Here is a 20906-nt window from a genome sequence, read left to right on the forward strand (position 1 = left end):
GCCCTGCATGTATGCATGTGCACTTTCTTGCTCTCTCTCTCTCTTGCTCTCTCTCTCGCTCTCTGTCTCAATATAAATAAACAAACTTTAAAAAAAAAGGCAAGCTTCTACTAGGATTTTCAGAGATAATCAGAGAGGTGCTCATTTTAAGTTTAGGCCAGTACCTCTTAGACTTGGAAAAACCTCAGCATGACACTAAGGAGCTGAACATTAGAAATGCCAGCTATCTTCAGCCACAGTAGTAACAGCTGAAGCAGGAAGCAACAGAGAAGGAGCTAAGCAGCCAGCTACACTACAGTTCTTCTTGCCTCCAACAGAGAAATTACATACTTCCCCACACGCACCGTGAGGCATTCCATTTGCTAAGAAAAGTGGCTTATGCCATTGTTGAACACCACTTTCAAGTTCTAATATATTGGATTCATTTATTCAGTATAAATAGAATTCAGCTAATATTATTCCCTATCCTTCCTCCAAATTAACCCATCAGCTGGGACTTCTGCTACTCAGACTCTCAGAAGGCTGCAAAGTGCCAGCTGGGGCTTGGTCTCATCTGAGGCCAGACTGGGGAAGGATCAGCTTCCATCCTTGCTTGTGTGGTTGCTGGCAGGATTCAGTTCTTCAAGGGTTGTTAGACTAAGGGCCTCATTTTCTTGCTAGTTATTGGCCAAAGGCCACTCTCAGTCCCTTTTCATGTGGTTCTCACCAACACAGCAACTTTCTTCATCAAAACCAAGAAGAATGAAAGTCTGCTGAGGTGGAAGCCACAGTTTTCATAGTCTAATCACAGATACAACATCCCCTCGATGCTGCCACATTCTGTAGATTAGATTAGCAAGTTATTCAAGGAGATGAAATACATAAGCTTATAAATGATAGGAAGCAGGGATCATTGGGGCCATTGAGAATTAGTCCTGTCTACAGCACTTAGCAGGACATACCCATGTGGAAGGAAGGAAGGAAGGAAGGAAGGAAGGAAGGAAGGAAGGAAGGAAGGAAAATAAAGAAAGAAAAGAAAGAAAGAAAGAAAGAAAGAAAGAAAGAAAGAAAGAAAGAAAGAAGAAAGAAGGAAGGAAGGAAGGAGGAAAAGAAAGGAGGAAGGTACGGAAAGGAGGGTGGACCATAAAAATACACACCAAAAAAAGACAAGTTAAAAATAGCTTTGCTGCACTAGGTCTGTATCTGAATGCCTGTGTAGGCACACACTTCATCACATTAGCACCACAACCAGAAATCTCCTATTTCTTATGTATAATGAGAAGATAATACAGGCCTTTCTATACATCTGGAGTTAAAAGGAAACAGAATAAACAAGAGTACTATGTTTAAGTAAGAAAAATGTGTTTTAAATTAAATTTTTTAAGTTTTTTTCTCCCCAGCTAACAAAGTTTTGGTTTTTTTTTTTTCCTTTCTGTTTCAAGTTTTTGAGTTGGGTTTACTATTCTTGCCATGATGTGGCAGGCTTGTGGCACAGAGAATAGAAGAAACTGAGTAGTGTTTCCTTTTGGTGCTCTCTGGTTGTTTCAAATGCCAAAATTACGTTTTGGTTGTGTACGTTGTTATTAGTGGTGGTATATGTCATTTCATTGTAAAAATGAAGTTGTAAAGGACCTTGGATCTCATCTCTTCCAGCCTCTCTATTGAGGAGCCTGAGGCCCAAACAGCTTGGGAAGAACAGGGCTAAATAGTATCAGAGCCAGGACTAGAACACGGATCTCTCACTTTGCAACCCGGCACATTTCCTCTTCTTGCATGCAGAGGAGTAGTCACAATACGCAAGACTCTCCTCACACCCGCAGGAATTAAAAGTAGTGGTGGCTTAAATATGTTTTATGAATTACTTATTTTCTGGAAGGATCTGAAAATACCCTTTTCAGTGCTTCAGCTAATAGAAAAAGGAACTTTTCCAGATACTCTACCGTATAATAGGTGCTTACCTAACAAAACACACACCCTGTTCACTATATTCACTTGTAGCAGCTCACACAGGCTCCTACACTTCAGTGCTCTCAGGGGGGTTCTTAAATGCTGACCACCTAGAGAGGGCTGACCATCTGCCCTTGGTACCAAGCAGATCCTATCCATTCCCCAAAACTCTGTGAATCCCTTAGCTAATACAGGAAAAGGAATATTTCTTACAACAATATGACCATGGAATTTTATTAATAAAGACATTCTGCCACCCCTATCTGCAGATAGGTCGCAGGACCTATCTGCAACTCAGGATTTCCTGAAGATTCATTTTCTTGTGGCCAGACTATTTGGGGCAGCAGGTGTTCAGAAACAAGGACACATTTCCCCAGCCTGAGCTTCTTTGCTGCATTAATATGGGTGTTAGTGGAAGGAGGATGGGGCCTCTATTTCCCAGCCCATTATGTCCTTACCCTGCTCATTTTTCTACATGGGACTCCCCCTCCCCCCAGCCCCCACCAGAAGGGAAATTCCATAAGGACGAGAATGCTAGCAGTTTTGTTTCCTGCTCTACTCTTGGAAGAGAACCTGGCACTAAGTAGATGTTTAGTAAGTGTTTGTCGAGTGGATGGTTGAATGATGGATTTATTTAGAAGGTTTATAACATCCCATTCATTACGAGGTTGACAAAGGAAAAAAAGGAGGCATGTTTTGGTTCAGAACACCAGATGTGAACCTGGAACTTGGAATCAGGAATTTTTATGTGTTTGGTTGCATGCTGTTTATTTTTAAAGTATATTTTAAAGTATTTATAAAGATACTTTAAAATTAAGAGCCTCCCTGTTGCTCAGGGATGAGAGCTTTAGATCAGAGAACAAATGTATTAAGTTTACAGTATAATTGAAGTAGAATCAGATAAGGAGAGGAAAAAAAGAAAAAAGAAACTTGGCTATCTCCAAAAAAGGCCATGGAAGTCAGAGAACAATGAGAATTGATATACAAAAGTCGGTTTTGCCTCAGACTTGTCTGCTGCAGATTTCATAGATGCAGAGGAGTTTGGGCTAATATCCTAACACTTAGGGGCAGTCATCACTTCCCAGACTAGAGTTGACACATACGTATGCATGAATTTTTTAGTCATCATCTATTTAATGCATGTAATGGCTGAATCTTTTAAAAGAATGCAAACCTAAGTGGCTTTTTATCAAACAATCCATAAAGGGAGGAAGGGCCCTATAGTGGAAGCTGTGATCCCACGCCACATCCTTTGTCCCACCTGATGTCAGTGCATGCATCTGTGGTGGACAGTCGCCATCATGAACATTGCCGGGACATTTCAGGTGCCTGCCCAGGCCTCTCCCAAGTCAGGCAGGACCTTCAGCCCATGTGCAGGTGCATGAACACCCCCAGGGTAGCCTTCAAGCAATGGGTGGTGGGAGTTGGTGGGTAAACAGCCCAGCCTCCCATCCTTCTCTAGGACACACTCTACAGCTTTTCAGAGGGTCCGCTGTGGAGTTGGGCCCTAGCTGGCCACTATGGTAACTCTCCCCTTCCCATTCCTCCTTGCCCTTACTTCCTGTCCCTAGGGTCACCTTCCAAATAAACCTTCTCTCTAGCTCTGGCTTCTTAAATAGGCCCTAAAAAATAATGTTTGCAATGAAGACAAAACAGTTTGCTCATGGAATCAAGAGCTGACAAAGAAATAACTGGCAGGCAACAAGCTCTGAAACTGTGACCCAGGAAAAGACTGTGTCTAGAAAAAGTGGTTCTTCTTTACCACTTTAAATAGGTGTTTTATGAGGACCATACGTTACCCTCCTGATTTCATGCTTTGCCTTTTCTGTTTACTCTGCAGATTCTTCTGGGAAGCCTAAGTTCACCAAGTGCCGTTCACCTGAACTAGAGACTTTTTCGTGCCACTGGACAGATGGGGTTCGTCGTGGCTTCAAGAGCCCAGGATCCACACAGCTATTCTATATTAGAAGGTGCAGCCTTCATGCCTTTCTGACTTTTTCCTCCATGGATTTTCTGACGAAAGTATACTGAACTGCATGCAGTTTATTTATTTATTTATTTATTAATTTATAAATAATTTATTTTGATGACTTAAATGTATTCATTTAGTCAAAAATTATTAATTAAGCCCTTTCTACGTGTTTAGTACTATTTAGGCACTGGAGATATAGCATTGATTACAAAAAAAGGTAAAGGCCCTAGACTCATGGGCTTCATTTCCAATTGGGGAAGACAGACAATAAAAAATTTAAAAATAAATGTCAGCTGGTAATACGGGTTATTAAGAAAAGTAAAAGCCAGAAAGAGGATAAAAAGTGTCCACGCTGTATGTGAGTACATGCATGTGCATGAGAGTGTCTGAGGGTGAGTGTGTGAAAGTGAGTGAGCGTATGTGTGAGTGCGTGAAAGTGTAGGTGCAAGAGTGAATATGCATGAGTGTGTGTGGAGTGTGTACAAGTGTGTGTGCAAGAGGGTGAATAGTATGTGCATGTGAGAATGTGTGAAAGTGGGTATGTGGATGTGTAAACGTATGTGAGATAGTATGTGAAAGTGTGGATAAGTGTGAGTGTATGTGTGTGTATGTGTGTGTGTGTGTGTGTAGGGAGCTTGGTGATACTTTAGATGAGGAGGTCACAGTGGGCCTTGCTGGCGTGTCGTATTATAGCAGAGACATAAGTGAAGTGAGAGAGGCCACATGAATATCTGCAGGGGCGGGGGGAGGAACTGTTCAGGCAGAGGATATTGCAAGTGTAAAGCTCCTGAGGCTGAGCTGCTGGAGGAAAGCAGGAGGCCAGCGTGAATGGCACAAGCTTAGACGTAGGGATGCGATGTTTGAAGACGTCAGAAGGTTAGCCAGAGCCAGACTGTGCCAAGCCTTGCTGGTCACGGCTGGGCTTTGAATCTGACTTTATCTGTGGTGGGCTTTTAGAAGAGAGGTATGTTTTGAAAGACTCAGCTTGGTTTCTATGTAAAAAATGGACAATGCTCCTGTTAAATTAGTTATACTCAGTAAGGAACTGTAATACTTTTCCGTTCCATTTTGACTGGTTGTCTTGCAAAATGACAGAGGAAGAGTGAAACAGAGTCTCTCAGTATCATCACCACCCAAGTAGTTTATTTCTGACTTCTCCCCTAGAATTATTTCCCTTTCTGTTCACTCTTACGTTGTCCCTTTTTGCTTTTTTAAAATTTTTAGGTTCAAACACTTTATCATTTCCCCTTTTCCACCCAACTCCCAGGGAAGGCCTAAGCCGAGAGGTAAGGTTAGCCAGGACCCTTTACCCCAGGGTGGGGGTGTTTATCAGTCCAAGGAGGATGCCATCTACCCCCACTGAGGAGTGGGGAAAGGGAGTGAAGATGCGGTGAGCAGTTCAGGACATGGGCTCAGGGCCAACAAAGCCACAGCTCAGCCTGGCTGGCACTCACCGCAGACACCAGGCAAAGTAGTTTGTTCACAACTCAGTCACCTCATTTGCAAAACGGAGATCACAGACCTGGTCTCATGACGTCTTGTGAGGATGTTTTAGATAATACATGAAACACGCTTACCACAGTGCTTGGCACATTGTACGTACTCAGCAAGTGGTAGCTGCTATTATTGTTTATAATATAGTAATCCTTTAAAATAATAATGATACAGAAATCCAATGCCTGAGCTTACCAAATTGACTTTTGATTCTTTACTATTAGTGATTATTGGTGTGCTCTAAGACCATTTTTAGTCCAAAACTGGGTACTCAATTTACAAATAAATACTTTGAGTTAGCAACCCCTACTGGCCTTCCCCACTTCCTGGGTGTGAGAGCAGTCTCCTGGATGTACCCACGGAGGTGACAAGGTTGGGCACCAAATGCACTTTTTCTCTGTTATGGCTGACCCTACAGAGAGGTAGGGGCCAAGAGGCTAGGCTGGATTGTGTGAATACAGTCAGACAGTCAGACTCTCTTGAATGCCTGTTGAATTGACTGTTGAGTGAAGAGAGATTTTGGAGGTACAGTTCTTCTGTTTTTGCCTCAGCAACAGAGAGCCAACTCAGTGGAAACAAAACAAGTTATTTGTGCAGGCACAATGAGCTAAACGGGATAAAGAAATAGCAGAGTCGGGCCCATTTTATGAAAACGGGTTATTACCACCCCAATAGTCTCCAAATCTGAACGTGAGCAAAAAGATAACCCGAAAGGTAGAAAGCCCTCACAAATATGTATCTGTTCCTTACCCTCTTCTGTCAGGGTCACAGACCTTTGCCTCCAGGCCTCCTCTGCCCACCCTCGGGCTCTCAGCACCCCGGTTCCAAACCCTGGCTCTGTGCTAACAGAGATGCCACGGAAAGTGTGACCAGGTGGCAGGGAAACCGGAACATATTCGGGAGGATGTCGTTAACTGTTGCCCTAATGGAGTTTGGGATCCCAGGGGAAAAAAATTGTCACATCTTCAACCTCGTGATCAGAGCCAACCCAAACTTGCAAAACCAGTATTTTCTGTTTTCTCTACAAAATTGTAATTATTTTGAAGATTTAGCCAAAATAGCCTAAGCCCCCACCCGGTTTATCTAGGAAGGGCAGAATCAAAGGGCCTGGAGTGTCAGGCCCAGACCACAGCATCTAGTACACAAATGTGTTACACTTCCCATTGGCCCCCTTGCACAGAGAGGACTGTGCAAATGCACTTTCTGACCCTTGTCGTTGTTTCTTAGAATTCAGTTCCCAGGCAACTTCTGGAAGTATAGAACCATGACCCCTCTTCCCTGACGTACAACCTGACAGGATGTCATCCAGAACTGAAGCAGAGGGGACAGGAAGGGGCACAGAAGGGGCCCGGGCCACTGGGCTTTCCGTTTATCAGCCTGGCCTTGGTAACTAAAGCACAAAGGAGCCTAAACATGTCAGGCCGTCAACAGGATGGGCCCAGAGGCAGCCACACGCTTGGCTGGCCCTGCTCCCAGCCAGGTGAGCTGGAGGGAGGGGCAGCTGATGCAGAGCGGTCTCTGCCCCCCTGGGATGGAGGTGGTGCCAGGTCTCATCTCCGAGCTGGGAGAGGACCCCACCTGAATGCAAACCACAGGCACCTCAACAGGAGGCTCCGGGGAAACCTGTCAGAGTTGCTGTGCTCTCAGCTCCTTGCCTGCAGACACCTTAGTTTTGAAGAAAGTGGGCGGGCTGGGAAGCCTCAGTCCCTGAGGCTGTATCCCACGCCTCTGCCCTCCCCCGTGCTCACTCCCCTCAACCAATTATCCTAGCCTTTTTTTTTTTCAGTTTTTATCAGTAAGTTTCATTTAGAAATTTGGGACATTTTTTTTTAATTTTTTTTTTTAACTTTTTTTTATTTTTGAGACAGAGAGAGACAGAGCATGAACGGGGGAGGGTCAGATAGAGAGGGAGACACAGAATCTGAAACAGGCTCCAGGCTCTGAGCTGTGAGCACAGAGCCTGACGCGGGGCTCGAACTCACAGACCACGAGATCATGACTTGAGCCGAAGTCGGACGCTCAACCGACTGAGCCACCCAGGCGCCCCATGGGACATTTTCAATACAAATGCTTACAATATATATATATCCTAGCCTTTTAAAGGGAAGTTGATCTTCCATGCAAGGTTGTAGGGGAGATTAGAAGGGAGAAAGGGCACTATTACTTTTTTTTTTCCCAATGAAAAGGTTGAATTTTAAGCCTGAAACACATGATCTGTATGTAATGAAAATAGTCGTCCTTGGAACATAAGTGATGTTTTACTTTTAGGATTTTTCTTCCAGTTGCTAGATGGAACAGCATTTGGATAGAAAGCATTTCTTCTGCTCTTTATTCTGATTTTTACTGATGGTCTCATTGTACAGCTTTCCTTCTATTTCACAAGATAGACTAGGAACAAACGTAGTGCACTTAACTCTTAGCGGCATGACAAAGGGAGAGTAGTTTCCATATGGCTTTGCTTGCCTGCATACAAATTCAACCGGGGAAAGCAGGCAACAGAGTCTCTGTTTTGTGAGTCCATTTGTTTCTTGGGGGTTTTTTCTGTCTAAATTTAAGAGTTTAAAAAGAAATTTTAAATATTTATTTAAAATAAAGTTCAACTTTGGTTAAAGATGGGGAGGGCATTGGGAGTCATGTTTTGAACTAACTGTTCTCAACCCACCGTGCTTAAGATAAGTGCTTAAGTTGTTTGCTCTGTGGAACTCATGGATTTGGAATAATCTAAACAAGATTTTTCATACAGTCCCCATCCCCATGGGGATGTCACAAGTTGAGAAACCTTAAAACACACAGAGCTAAACTCCCTATTACAGTCCAGACCTGACAGGCACTGTTCTACATCTTTACATTTTAATGCTAACTTTTATACTATCAACTATGCTAAATACATTTTGTATCTATGCTATTAAATAAGAAGCTCATTTCTCTGGACAATCTTGCTAAACCATTCTCCCAAATACACTTTTATCTAGCTTGACAGTCAAGATAAAATAAACCATACTATATGTCAATGACCCACCTAGCCCTAACGTTTTAAATCCTTTTCCTATTATTCTAAACACACACACACGCACGCACACATGTCCACATATACACACACGTACATGCATGTATACACACACCACTCACACTTCCCATCAGTGCCCATACTTGCATACCTCAATGCCTTTGTCTACTCTGTTCCCTCCTTCCTTTCCCTCTTGCCATTTATTTGCTGGAAACACCACCTCCACCTTGAAGCCTTCCATGAACAGAGCAATCATTCCTTCTTCTGAACTTTTAGCACTATTTGTGAGCACAAACTCATGATGCTTTGTAATACAGCTTTTTAGTCATCCCTCTGAGGCAGGAGTCATTCCTTAGACACACGTGCATCCCCTTAATGTCCAGCACAGTATTTGATATATAATCAGTGCTTATTAAATATGAATGCAATGAATACAGGAGACAGAAAAAAATAAAAAGTACTCAGGTGTAATTTCTGCGTCTTCTTCTAGCCTGAAGGTAGGAATGAAATCTTATTCACCATTATATCCACACGTGCTAGTGCCAGATGTAATGCTTCTGTAGTACTTGTATAGTAGGCCCCCCAAAGATCGCTTGCTGAACTCATTCAGTCAGTCAGTCAGAGAGATGGGACTCTGGAGAGCTGTGTCACATCCTAGCACGTGTTTGCTCTGTTCTTGCCATGGTGGACTTGAGTCTGGGCAATCCTTGGTTGCTCTGCATTTTTGTTCAGGTCCCCATGGCAGCTGACCAGGGAATTTCCTTTCCCAAACCTCTGCTTCCTTCCACAGTGAACTTCCCAGCATCTCTTTTCCATCCAGCTCACACACCCTGCCAGTGTTTTAGGTCATCTGGGTGTAAATGATGCTTTCTGTAGAGTAGGACAGAAGTGAATAAATGTATGGCAGAGTGTAATTACAGAGATGTGGCTTCTCCGATTCCTTCGGTATCCTCCATGTGGCCATCTTTCCTCCATGATTTGTTGTGTTTGTCTGTTTGTGTGTTTTTATCAGATCCAAGATATAGGAAAATAGGAATTTGTTTTCTTAGAGAAAGTACAAAAAGGAACAGATAGGCAAACACATGGATTCAGTGGAGCCCATTTTGTTTCCATTTTTTATATTATAAGTAAACATTCACTCTAATTACAAAATAGAAAAAAAAATTGCTTTCTAGGTTTGGAAACATTTTTTAACTTCTGGGTTCATGGACTTTTGTCTCGTTTATGGGTGGGGAGAAAAAGGCTGGGATTCCCATGCTTCGTAAATGTCACCTGGGTGTCCAGCTTGTTTACAGTGTTCCCAAGGCTCTTCATATACTTAAGGAAAAAACCAGGAGTATGGGAAGGAGTTCAAGACATCAGGATAACTCGCCCAAGCATAAGACAGCCTTGGGGAGATGGATAGAGGGTATAGTGATTCCGAGTAGTGTGGTAATTTTCCACCTCAAAGCCACCCAATTCTCAGTGTCACTCCTCCAGGAGAACATGCCTCCCCAGTATGTTCCACCATGAGCTGAGGAAACACCCAGTCCAAAGAGCCATTGTATTTTGGGAATCTTTACAGTTTGGGAGATGACCCTCTGGAGTGTTTTAATAAAGGAACATTTTAGACCTCCTTGAGCCTCAGAACCCTCATCTGTAAAATGTGGACAATAAAGTACCTAACCACAAATGACTTAATCTAGGAGCTGGCACTTCGTATGCAGTTAATGAACAGATGCTTTTGCTATAGTCCATGTCCCAAATGGCCTCCTCTCAGTCTGCAGACACTATGGATGATGTCCACAGATGGGGTACTTCTTGGAAATGGTGCTGCTAAAATACTTGCTTGTAAAATATTTGTGTTCCAGTTTATTGAATCTGACTGTCAGGCTCTTCGCTTTGACTTAAACTATGGCATGATGCTTGGAACAATTCATGCTCTTTTACCCTCCATTTCAGGAGCACTCAAGAGTGGACTCAAGAATGGAAAGAATGCCCCGATTATGTCTCTGCTGGAGAAAACAGCTGTTACTTTAATTCATCTTATACCTCCATTTGGATACCCTACTGTATCAAGCTAACCAGCAATGGTGGTACAGTGGATCAAAAGTGTTTCTCTGTTGAGGAAATAGGTAAATCACAGGTTTGTGTTTTATTTGACATGGCTTTAGATTAAGTAAGCAGGGAAGCCTCAATGTCCAAGTGTGTTCAAGTAGGAAGCCTTGGTCATTGTAATCTAGGTGAATGGAAGTCTGCTTTATAGGGCATGAGATCAGCCAGCGAACAAGAGAGAGAAGGCGCAGGGGACTTAAGTTGGCTCTAACATAAATGGCAGTAAATGTTGTCGAGAAAACAATGGGAGCCTTCCAGAGTCTTTTCCTTGAGGAGATCTTGAAAGCTGAATTGTGTTCTTGGGTGCCACCACAAGAGACAAACTCAGCATACTCCCACGATTCCTTCATTCCTAATTATTCAATATGATTATTATATTCAGATCTGACATATGTTGACCTTTGATCCCTATCATTGCTATAACCAAAGCCTAGATTTTCTTTATCACAAGGCATAATAATTCTGGAACTTTATAGTTACAAAATAACCCCAAATCGGTTTAAAAACATGTTTATAAGACCTCAAGACAAACATTGGAGATAATCAGCTCAGTGAACTAAATGAAAGATCTAGACAGATTATCCCTTGCCCATCATGCGGACACAAGGGGAAATGAAACAAAACAAAACAAACAACTGTAATTGGAATTTTTATGTTTATACTAGAATAGTGTAAACAGCAAACTATAGAGAACCAAAGAAGGACTTTGAGTAGATGACATTGGTGCCTCAGAATCTATCCACAAAGGCTCATTTGTTATAGATAGAAGTTCCTTGAAGTTCCTCTGAGACGTGCTGTTCTTACAAGCTTGTGTGTGGTTTCCCAGGCATCAGCAGACTAGAAGAGGCTGAGAGAATGTGGCTAGAAGCTGCAGGCAGAAACAAGTAAATCTGATAGCCTGTCAGGGAGAAGAACAAGCAGAAAAGAGAACCCGACTGCTTAACTTGGAGAGACTATTCAGTGGATGCCCCCAATATCAATAGATGTAGCTTTTGAATGGCTGAATAGGTAGTAGTAAGAATATCAGGTCAAGACCCATGTTCTAATCCTGACCCTGCCAATAGCTAGCCCCACTCATTTCTGTGACTGGCCTTCACTGAGGGCCTGCCATGCCCTGAGCACTGTGCTGGGTATGGTGGCTACAGAATGAGTAAGATATGGTCAAGTAGGGGAGTCCAATGTGTTAAATAACCGCAGTACCGTGTCCTAGGTGCTGGACTCAAGGTGTGTGGAATACGTAGTAAGCTGAGGTAGTGGCCAAAGATACAGATGATTGACTGGGCCTGAGGGATGAGAAAGGGGTGCCCAGAAATTGTGGCAGCTCACTTCCTTCTGAAAGCCTCAGTGGGAGCTGCCAAGTATACAGGCTGGCCTGTGTCTTCCAACAACTACTAAGTTCCGGAAGTGACAAACAGCACAGAATGTTGAAGGACTCAGGAGACCTAACTGCCTCGGTTAGGCAGGCCTGACTGATCAGCCAAGAGAAATCGTAAGTGTTCCTATGTGAAATCATAAGTGTATCCAGTAAGATAAGACTGTATCTTACTGCCAAGAGGTGCATTTAAAGATATTTAAGAAGGAAAATGGCCTGGGGATAGTAATAGCTAACTAACACTTACAAAGCCCTTACCTATGGGTTGGGTATAATAACCGTGTGAGATAGATTCTATTGTAATCCCCATTTTACAGATGATGAAACTGAGGCTCGGAGCATTTAAAGGCTAACTCAAGGTCAAACAGCTAGTAGGCAGAGCTGAGATTTGAACCTATGCAGCATAACTCCAGAGTCCATGTTCCTAATCTCAAAGTCGTACGGTCGCATTACTAATGTCTCAGGAAAATCCGTCCTGCAGTGGAGAGAGTAGATTGGAGTAGCACGGAGCAAAGATAGAGGTTAGAAGGCTTTGTGATAACCAAGACAAAAGATGATGACAGATACTACAGCCATAGCAGGGAGGGAGGGAGCTGAGAGGGGAGACAGCAAGGAACAAGGTAAGCCTGATAGATCTTAAGATGAAAACCATGAGTCTTTTCCTCGGGCCAAGTACATCTCTAGGTGCCAGGAGAAGAAAACGTCTGCCCTCGTGGGATCTTATCCCAATAGGGGTGGAGAGAGACAAGGCTATGAAGAAAACTAACATAGGGAAGGAGAAGAGGCATGCAGGAGAGGTTGCAATTTTAATAGAGTTAGCAGAGCTGGCTTTGCTGGGAGAGAAAAAAAATGAGAACATTGTATCCATCTGAGGTAAAGATCACGTCAACAAGAGGGCACAGCTAGGGTATAGCTCCTGCGGTGGGAGCTTGCCTTTGCTCACTTGAGGAACAGCGTGGTTGGGGAGGACCTGCCGCAGGGTGAGCCAGGAGGGGCCTGGAACAGGCCACATCTGAGAGAGCTGAGAGGCAAAGCTCCAGTACACCTGAAGCCATTGAAAGACTTTGGCTTCCACTTGGAGTGGGATAGGAAGGCTGTGGAGGGTTTTATATGAGTGATATGCTCTAAATCAAGTGTGAAAGTAACCACTGTGACAAGTGTATTGAGGACTGTGTTGAGAATAGACTGAAGGAGGACCAAGACCAGGGTGCCTTGGTGGCTTAGTCAGTTAAGCGTCTGACTCCTGATTTCAGCTCAGGTAATGAGCGAACAGTTTGTGAGATCGAACCCCATGTCAGGCTCTGTGCTGACTGCATGGAACCTGCTCCGGATTCTCTCTCTCCCTCTCTCTCTCTGCTCCCCTGCCCTCTCTCTCTCTCTCTCTCTCTCTCTTAAAAATAAGTAAATTTTAAAAATGAGGACAATAACAACAGGAGGAGACCGTTTAGGAGGCTAATGCAGCAACATGGGTAAAAAACCCTAACGGCAGGGCTGGGTTGAGAGGTGCAGCAGTGGGCAGTGGCTGGGCTCGGAGACTGTCTTGAAAGTACAACTGACAGACTGTGGGGGTGGAAAGAGAGGGATGAGTCCCGGAAGAGCTCACTAACTTCACCCTGAACGACTAGAGGAATGGAGGCACCAGCAACAGAGAGAGGGAAAGTGACAGGGGAGGGAGCATATTCTGGGGAGAGGACCAGGGCTGCCTGGGGATGTATTCAGTCTCAGGTGCTTTTCCAACATCTTGGAGGACCTGTCAAGTACAGCATGTGGCAGTATGTACGGAGGAAAGGGAGAGGTTATTATTATGCTTGTAACAGTGATATGAGTCCACTCAAAAAACACCATGTTCGGGGCGCCTGGGTGGCTCGGTAGGTTAAGCCTCTGACTTTGGCTCAGGTCATGATCTCACAGTTACTGAGTTCGATCTCGATGTTGGGCTCTGTGCTGACAGCTCAGAGCCTGGAGCCTGCTTCAGAGTCTATCTGTCTCTCTCTCTCTCTCTCTCTCTCTCTGCCCCTCCCCCGCTCATTCTCTCTCTCTCTCTCTCTCTCTCAAAAAATAAATAGACATTTAAAAAGTGAAAAGAAAAAGACCATGTTCCATATCTTCTATTTAAAGCAGAAAGGGGAGTTTTTAAGATGAAACATGAGTAATAAGTTGAAATTTTTCCATAAAAAAACATTTGGTCTCTTAAAGTATTAAATTTCGGCTCTCAGAATTGCTCAGTCCCCAACAAATTCAGAAGAGTGAAGCATTACTGTCGTTATTGTAGCCATACTGTGGCTCGGCTGTGTTGCACATCCCTCCAATTTAACTTCTGAAATGTGTTCATTATTAAATTTGGATTTCCTAAGTTTTTAAGTTGTGTCCACTCTACAGGGTGGGGGTGGGGGGAAAAGGGGGGCACTAACATGCTCCTTCACAGTGAAGTCTGTTTTAACTCTGGTTAAATGCAAGAGCTTCCCCTTTTGACCACCAGATTTTAATAGCCAATTATGGCTCCTCAGAGCATATATTTGTAGGCTTATCTGTGGTCAGCTCTGGGGATCCAGACTTTGCAGCACTCTGGGTACCCTTCTACAAACAGTAGAAAAGAAAGTACATTTTACTCTGTACCTGCAAGTGATTTTTGAAAACCTCTGTACTGAGACATGAAGTGCAATAATTTATTGGGAACTATCTAGAACGTAAATTTAGATATGTTCCTAGCTTTGGAATCCGTATTTCTCTGCATCAACCTTTGGGAAATTGTGGTCTTTGCAGTCCTAATAAGCAGAATACAGCCGACTTACCAGAGAATGTACAATATGTCAGTAGAAACCAAGCAAAACACGATTTCAGATTGTTCACATGCAGTTAAGTAAAAGGCAGAAAACCCTGACTCCTCACCATTTGAGAGTAGAGTGCAATGCCCCATCCTTCTTATGTCTAAAAAAATCATGACATGTGACTGGAGGACAACAAGCTAAGGAGCCTGTGCTGTGTTTGGAAGGATTGTTCTGGTAGCCATACAGAAGTTAATATAAGATCCTTGGCGCAGGTAATAAGCAATTTGGAATAAAAAAGATTTTTCGATCCCTGGTTCCAAAACAGCCACATGTTTAAATGCTGTAGGTCTTTCTGACTCTGTTCCTTCAGTTTTGAGTTATAATGAATTCCTTTGCCAAAATCCCAAAGCATTAATTCTTTGGGGGCTAAAAGAATTGTAAGACATGGCAGATCCTCAAGAAAAGTTTTAGGTCAGGTTGTAGACTTGAAAAGGAATTTTTTTGTAGGGGTTTTCTTCAAAGTTAAAAACAGACCGTACTCAAGTCAAAAAAAAAAAATGGTACCCTCTTATAAAATGAGTGTATAATAAGAATATTGAAAGAATTAGGAGTGTAAACAATAAAAATGCATGAAGTAAGTGGTCTCTTCAGAAGAAAAGCACTCCATTAATACCAAGCTGTACCTGTCTGTCTCTCTGTGCACTAACTCTCTGTCGAAACGCACAGTGCAACCAGATCCACCCATTGGCCTCAACTGGACTCTACTGAACATCAGTTTAACGGGGATTCATGCAGATATCCAGGTGAGGTGGGAACCACCGCCCAATGCAGACGTTCAGAAGGGATGGATAGTCCTGGAGTATGAACTGCAGTACAAAGAAGTAAATGAGTCCCAGTGGAAAACGGTAAGATATCAGTACATATCACACTTAAAAATGCTTTGGCTTTTCTTCTTTTTATCTCAGCAACACCTCTCTCATTTATCATTGGACTTCCTTTTGACTTAATACCACATGCCCGTGCTGTATACTCCATATTTTCGTATTTGAGGAAAACGGATATGATCAGTAAAATATCATCTTGGAATTCTGTCCCACAGCAGGTGCCGACAGGGAGCTTATACAGAAGCCTATGGAAAGGAAGGAAAACTATTTCCCCAGTCATCCTCAGTGTCCAGTTTAACATTAGAACAAAATCGTGTACTCTAGCACTTAAGCTGTCTTTGCGGATGTGGCTAAACATGAGAAGAGTTATGATCGAGGCCAATAGGGAGCTATGGCTAAATATTCTCCCGTGATTTTAGTCGCTACTGCTCACAAGACCCCCATTAAATTAAGTGCTTAAGTGACTCCAGGAGGGAAACAGAGGAAGGGAATTTGTCCCCTAGAGGTTTCAGAAGGATGTTTTGCTCCATACCTCAGGGGAGAATCAAGCTGAGAAGTTTTTGTGTAGGCAAGCAGCATGGATGTGGTTGACCTCTGAACTCCTTACCTCCTTGACAAATTCATGGGAACTGGGCGCTTAGATAAATTCCACATGGCACACAACAAGAAGAAAAACAAGATTATCTTGCTGCTCCCTGTATAACTAATTCTAAATCAGTCTAACCATAGCCAAGCCCTGGCCAAGCCCAGTGGATTCTGGCCAGTCATCAGGTCGTGCCCAGTGCCCTGACAGATTCACTCAAAATTTTGAGACACCAGGCCTGTCCATTCCATGTTCTGCTGAAAAAGAAGCCAATTTTGTCATTAAAGTTCATTTTGGAGCGGCTGTGAACAGTTAAATACTGGACTTTGCGGTACAGTTTCCAGAATTGTTTTAATTTAGATATCTGTTCCACTAACTTGGTGCAAAAATCCCTGGTTGGATGCAGAGTCAAATAAGACTTTCTAAATTCAGGTTTCGGTCAAACATTTATTCCACAGCCAATGAAAGGACTACCCCACACGAGGCACTGCACTGCGTACTCCAGAGCAGAGGTTCTCTGAGTGTGAACTGTGAACCCCCGAGGGGTCCTGAGAGCCTGGCAGGGAATCCACAAGGTCAAGACTGTTTTCCTACTCATACTAAAATGCTATCGCCATTTTTCACCATGTTGAGATTTGCGGCAATGGTACAAAAGCAATGGCGGCAAACCCACTGCCACCTGAGGAAAAATCAAGGCGGTCATTGCAAACCGCACTGGCAGGGTCACCATGCGCTCACAGTCAATGAGAGCGGAGAGCCAGCTTCACTGAGCAATGTCCTTGATGCAGCTGCATGTTTTATTTACTTTATTAAATCTCAACCTTTGACAACATAGCTTTTTAAAAAAAATTTTTAAGATTTTATTTATTTTTGAGAAAGAGAGACAGAGTACGAGCAGAGGGGAGGCAGAGAGAGAGAGAGAGAAAGACACAGAAGTCGAAGCAGGCTCCAGGCTCTGAGCTGTCAGCACAGAGCCCAATGCAGGGTTTGAACTCACGAACCGCAAGATCATGACCTGAGCCGAAGTTGACACTCGACCGATTGAGCCACCCCAGCGCCCCTGATGACATAGCTTTTTAATATTCTGGATGACACATGCCAAGGACACATAGCATATGTCTGCTGTACACTGAGTCCCCCACGGTTGTCTTAATAAAGCCAAGTTGCCAGCCGGATCAGCTGCTTTTCGCGTGGAACGCCATTTTTGCTTGAAAGAACAACTGATAACCCCATAGATGGTTTCTCATAGCGGCGTTGGCAAGTATTTGGCAAACGTTTCTTGGAAAAGAATGAAGCGTGCTTATCAGTTCAAGAAAAACAATGGACGGTAGTTGTTACCAATGATATTTGAACCTTCAAAGGAAAATCAGAGTTTTGGGAAACTTGCCTCTGCAGCAGTGAGCCTGGTAGCTTTCCCAATCTTTGAAGATTTTCCTGATGCAATGGTGATATTATCCAAAGTGATTTTTTTATATTGTATAATAAAATGTGTGAACATTTAGAAAATTTGCATAACTCAGTGCACGAGTATTTTCCAAATGCCAAATACATGATGTAACCAAAATCATGCATGGGGAGATGATCCATTCAAAGTGCTAGATGGAAAGGTGTATTTTCATGTAGTAAGGTAGGCAAGATTCATTGATAGTTTCAGATTCCACATTGCAACTAACCTTTAAGGAATTACCATGTGTTATTTCCTAGTTGCAGTCCTATCTGACTGCATTCATGTAACATCCCCCAAGCAGATCTTATGCCTCTGGTATTTGATGCGTCTCATCCATTCTTCACACTGGAGCCAGAGTGATCATTCTAAAATACTCTCTCGCTTAACATTCTTTTAATAAAAACTCAAAAAATGCACACATTAAAGCCCACTTTTTACTTGTATGATTCTGTGAGTTTTGAAACATCCATAGAGCTTTGTTGCTACCACCAGAATCAGGATACAGAACAACTTATCATAACCTTCAAAAAATTTCCTCATGCTGTCCCTTTGAAGTCAAATCCTCCCAAAACCCTAATCCTTGGCAACTACTGATCTGCTCATCTCTGTAGTTTTGCCTTTTCCGGGAAGTCATACAAATGGAATGATATAATAAGTAACCTTTGGATTCTGGCTTCTTTCACTCCTCGTAATGCATATGAGATTCATTCATATTGCTGAGTGTAACATTCCTTTTTATTGCTGGGAGTATTTCAGTGTACTATAAAACTGGTCATGTTCACTTTATTTCACATGATGGTTGTGAGTATTTAAAAAAAAATCCATTCGGTGGAAGCTAGTTGAAAAATAGAAAGTTCCAGATTAATGTCAACACATGAGGGCACTTAGCACAGTGGTTCTGCCCGGACCTCATTTCTGTGTTCCACACTTGTACATCCAAATGCCTCCTGAACATATCCACTGGCATGCCTCATTGGCATCTCAAAAAAGCGGCATGTTCAAACTTCCTCCTATCTCCCCAGTTTCCCCCCTCAGTAAATGACAACATGTCGATAAAGTTGTTCAAATTTAAACCAGAATATTATTCTGACATCTATCTGTATCTTAATCTTATTCCTTATATCCAAATAATTACCAATTCCTATTGATTCATGCTCAAGTTATATCATGAACTGGTGTTATTATCAGCTCCTGTGTATTACTCTTTGCCCACTCCTTCCCCCACACTAAATCACTTTCCATGGCTCAGAGTGATCTTTGCAAAATCCATAGATTTCTTTATTAAATAACAAGATTTCTTAGATGTCTATCCATAGACATGTCTGTAAGTGAATATTTTGCTACTTTCTTTATCCAACAGAAGGTCACAATTACTCTGAACTATCCCCAGTATTGATTTTTCTGCAGGCAATCATATTTAATACCGTAGGCTAAGATGTGCCAATGGGCACTTTTTCAAAATTAACATTTCTTAGAAACTTAAAAAAAAACTACCACTTGTTGAGTTTTGGTATCAGTGTTAAAGAAGAAAATCCACATGGACTGGCTGACTCAGATGACGACTCTTGATCTCAGGGTTGTAAGTTTAAGCCCCACATTGGGTATGCAGATTACTTTAAAATATTTTAAAAAGAATATCCACGTTATCTGAAAAGGCTATTAAAATATCCCTCCTTTTCCTCACTATATGTCTGTGTGAGACCAGATTTTATTCATGTACTTCAGCCAAGACAACACATCAGATTTAATGCAAATGTAATACAGAAGCAGATGTAACTCCTTTTCTCCGCCATCATGGTGTGTGCAGTTCACTGTTCCTCGCCACGTCTTCTCACAAAACTTTCAGCATCAAGTGATCCCTAGCCAAGAAACAAAAGCAGAATCATCCCATTCCCCGGTGGATTCAGATGAAAACTGGTAATAAAATCAAGTACAACTCCAAGAGGAGGCATTGGAGAAAAACCACGCTGGGTCTATAAGGGATTGCACATGAGATGATACACATATTTATGTTGCATGAAGGTCATGTGTTCCTATCCTATTGCTCTGTAAACATCACCACTACCTGAACAATAGACATGCTTTATCAAGGGAATGATTTTTCTCTGTTACTATGCTTCTGCACCAGTAGATTGGTTGGTAATATATGAGACCTTTTGTTTGGAAAAAATATATATATAGAAGTGGATGTAAAAATACCACCATCTTGTATTAAGAAATCCATTAAAGAGATTTTGCAAAAATGTAAAACAAAGTCATTCTTCTCACTATAATTCTGTTGTCTTGCAAAGTATAACTTTTATAAAAATCAATTTTATACCATTTTTAAAATTTCTCAGTTTCAATTTCTAATACAGTAAATAGCAATAAGCATAACCCAAGTAAACCAAAACCTTTAGGATTCTCAGTAATTTTTAGGAGTATAAAGGAGTCCTGAAACAAAACGTTTGACTATCTAGAAAAAGCAAAGGTGTGAATCCAAACATTAGCATTCTTAGATTTATGAACCATAGTTTCAACCCTGAAAGCCCAGTGCATATAGTTGTGTATCAGCTGATGCACAGATATGAAACTCACACCCTGAGGAAGGTGCATGGGAGCTTGGGACTCAGTCAATTGACCATTCAGGGCTGCATCCCAGCTTGGCTTTGTTTCACTTTTAATTGCATCTCTGTTCAATCTCGTAAGATAGTCCAAAGGGGTCAGTTAACTTTTACTTCACTTACCTTTTATAAGTGAAGTTATATACTCATGGTATTTTTTTACAAGGGTCTCAGAGTTGTCATGAACACCAAGGGTTTTCATGACTGAGTGGGTGACTCAGTTAAGCATCTGACTCTTGTTTTCTGCTCTGCAGGTTATGATATCACAGTTCATGGGATTGAGCCCCGCATCAGGCTCTCGGCTGACAGCGTGGAGCCTGCTTGGGATTCTCTCTCTCTCCCTCTCTCTCTCTCTGCCCCTCCCCCACTCTCTCTTTCTCTCTCTCAAGATAAATAAATGTTTAAAAAAAATTGACCTCTGCTAAAGAAACACACCATCTAATTGGTTATGAGCACAAATGCCATAACCATAAAAACAAGTGAGGTTTGGAAGTGCCTGGGTGGCTCAGTCGGTTAAGGGACCGACTTTGGCTCAGGTCATGGTCTTGTGGTCTGTGGATTCAAGTCCCGTGTCGGGCTCTGTGCTGACAGCTCAGAACCTGAAGCCTGCTTCGGATTCTGTGTTTCCCCCTCTCTTGGTCCCCACCCCCCCCCCCGCTAGTGCTTTATCTCTCTCTCTCTCTCAAAAATAAATATTAAAATATTAAAAAAAAAAACAAGTGAGGTTTGTAAGGTGGAGAGGAGGGTGGAAGCTAG

General features: G+C 42.5%; 1 protein-coding gene and 1 pseudogene across 7 annotated transcripts in view; both read left to right on the top strand.

The window, feature by feature from the left end:
* The window catches only part of GHR (growth hormone receptor), a 278998-nt gene that overhangs the window by 244058 nt on the left and 14034 nt on the right, over nucleotides 1-20906 (top strand). For all 7 annotated transcript variants that reach the window (XM_058718748.1, XM_058718777.1, XM_058718740.1 and 4 more), the window contains 3 exons: nucleotides 3767-3896; nucleotides 10341-10513; nucleotides 15360-15538. In XM_058718748.1, coding sequence (XP_058574731.1) covers nucleotides 3767-3896; nucleotides 10341-10513; nucleotides 15360-15538 — 482 coding nt within the window. The remainder of the gene's footprint in view (nucleotides 1-3766; nucleotides 3897-10340; nucleotides 10514-15359; nucleotides 15539-20906) is intronic.
* On the top strand, nucleotides 17336-20791 carry LOC131489071 (large ribosomal subunit protein eL39-like; annotated as a pseudogene).

Source organism: Neofelis nebulosa, chromosome 1 (genome assembly GCF_028018385.1).
Source record: "Neofelis nebulosa isolate mNeoNeb1 chromosome 1, mNeoNeb1.pri, whole genome shotgun sequence".
Classification (NCBI taxonomy): Eukaryota; Metazoa; Chordata; class Mammalia; order Carnivora; family Felidae; genus Neofelis; species Neofelis nebulosa.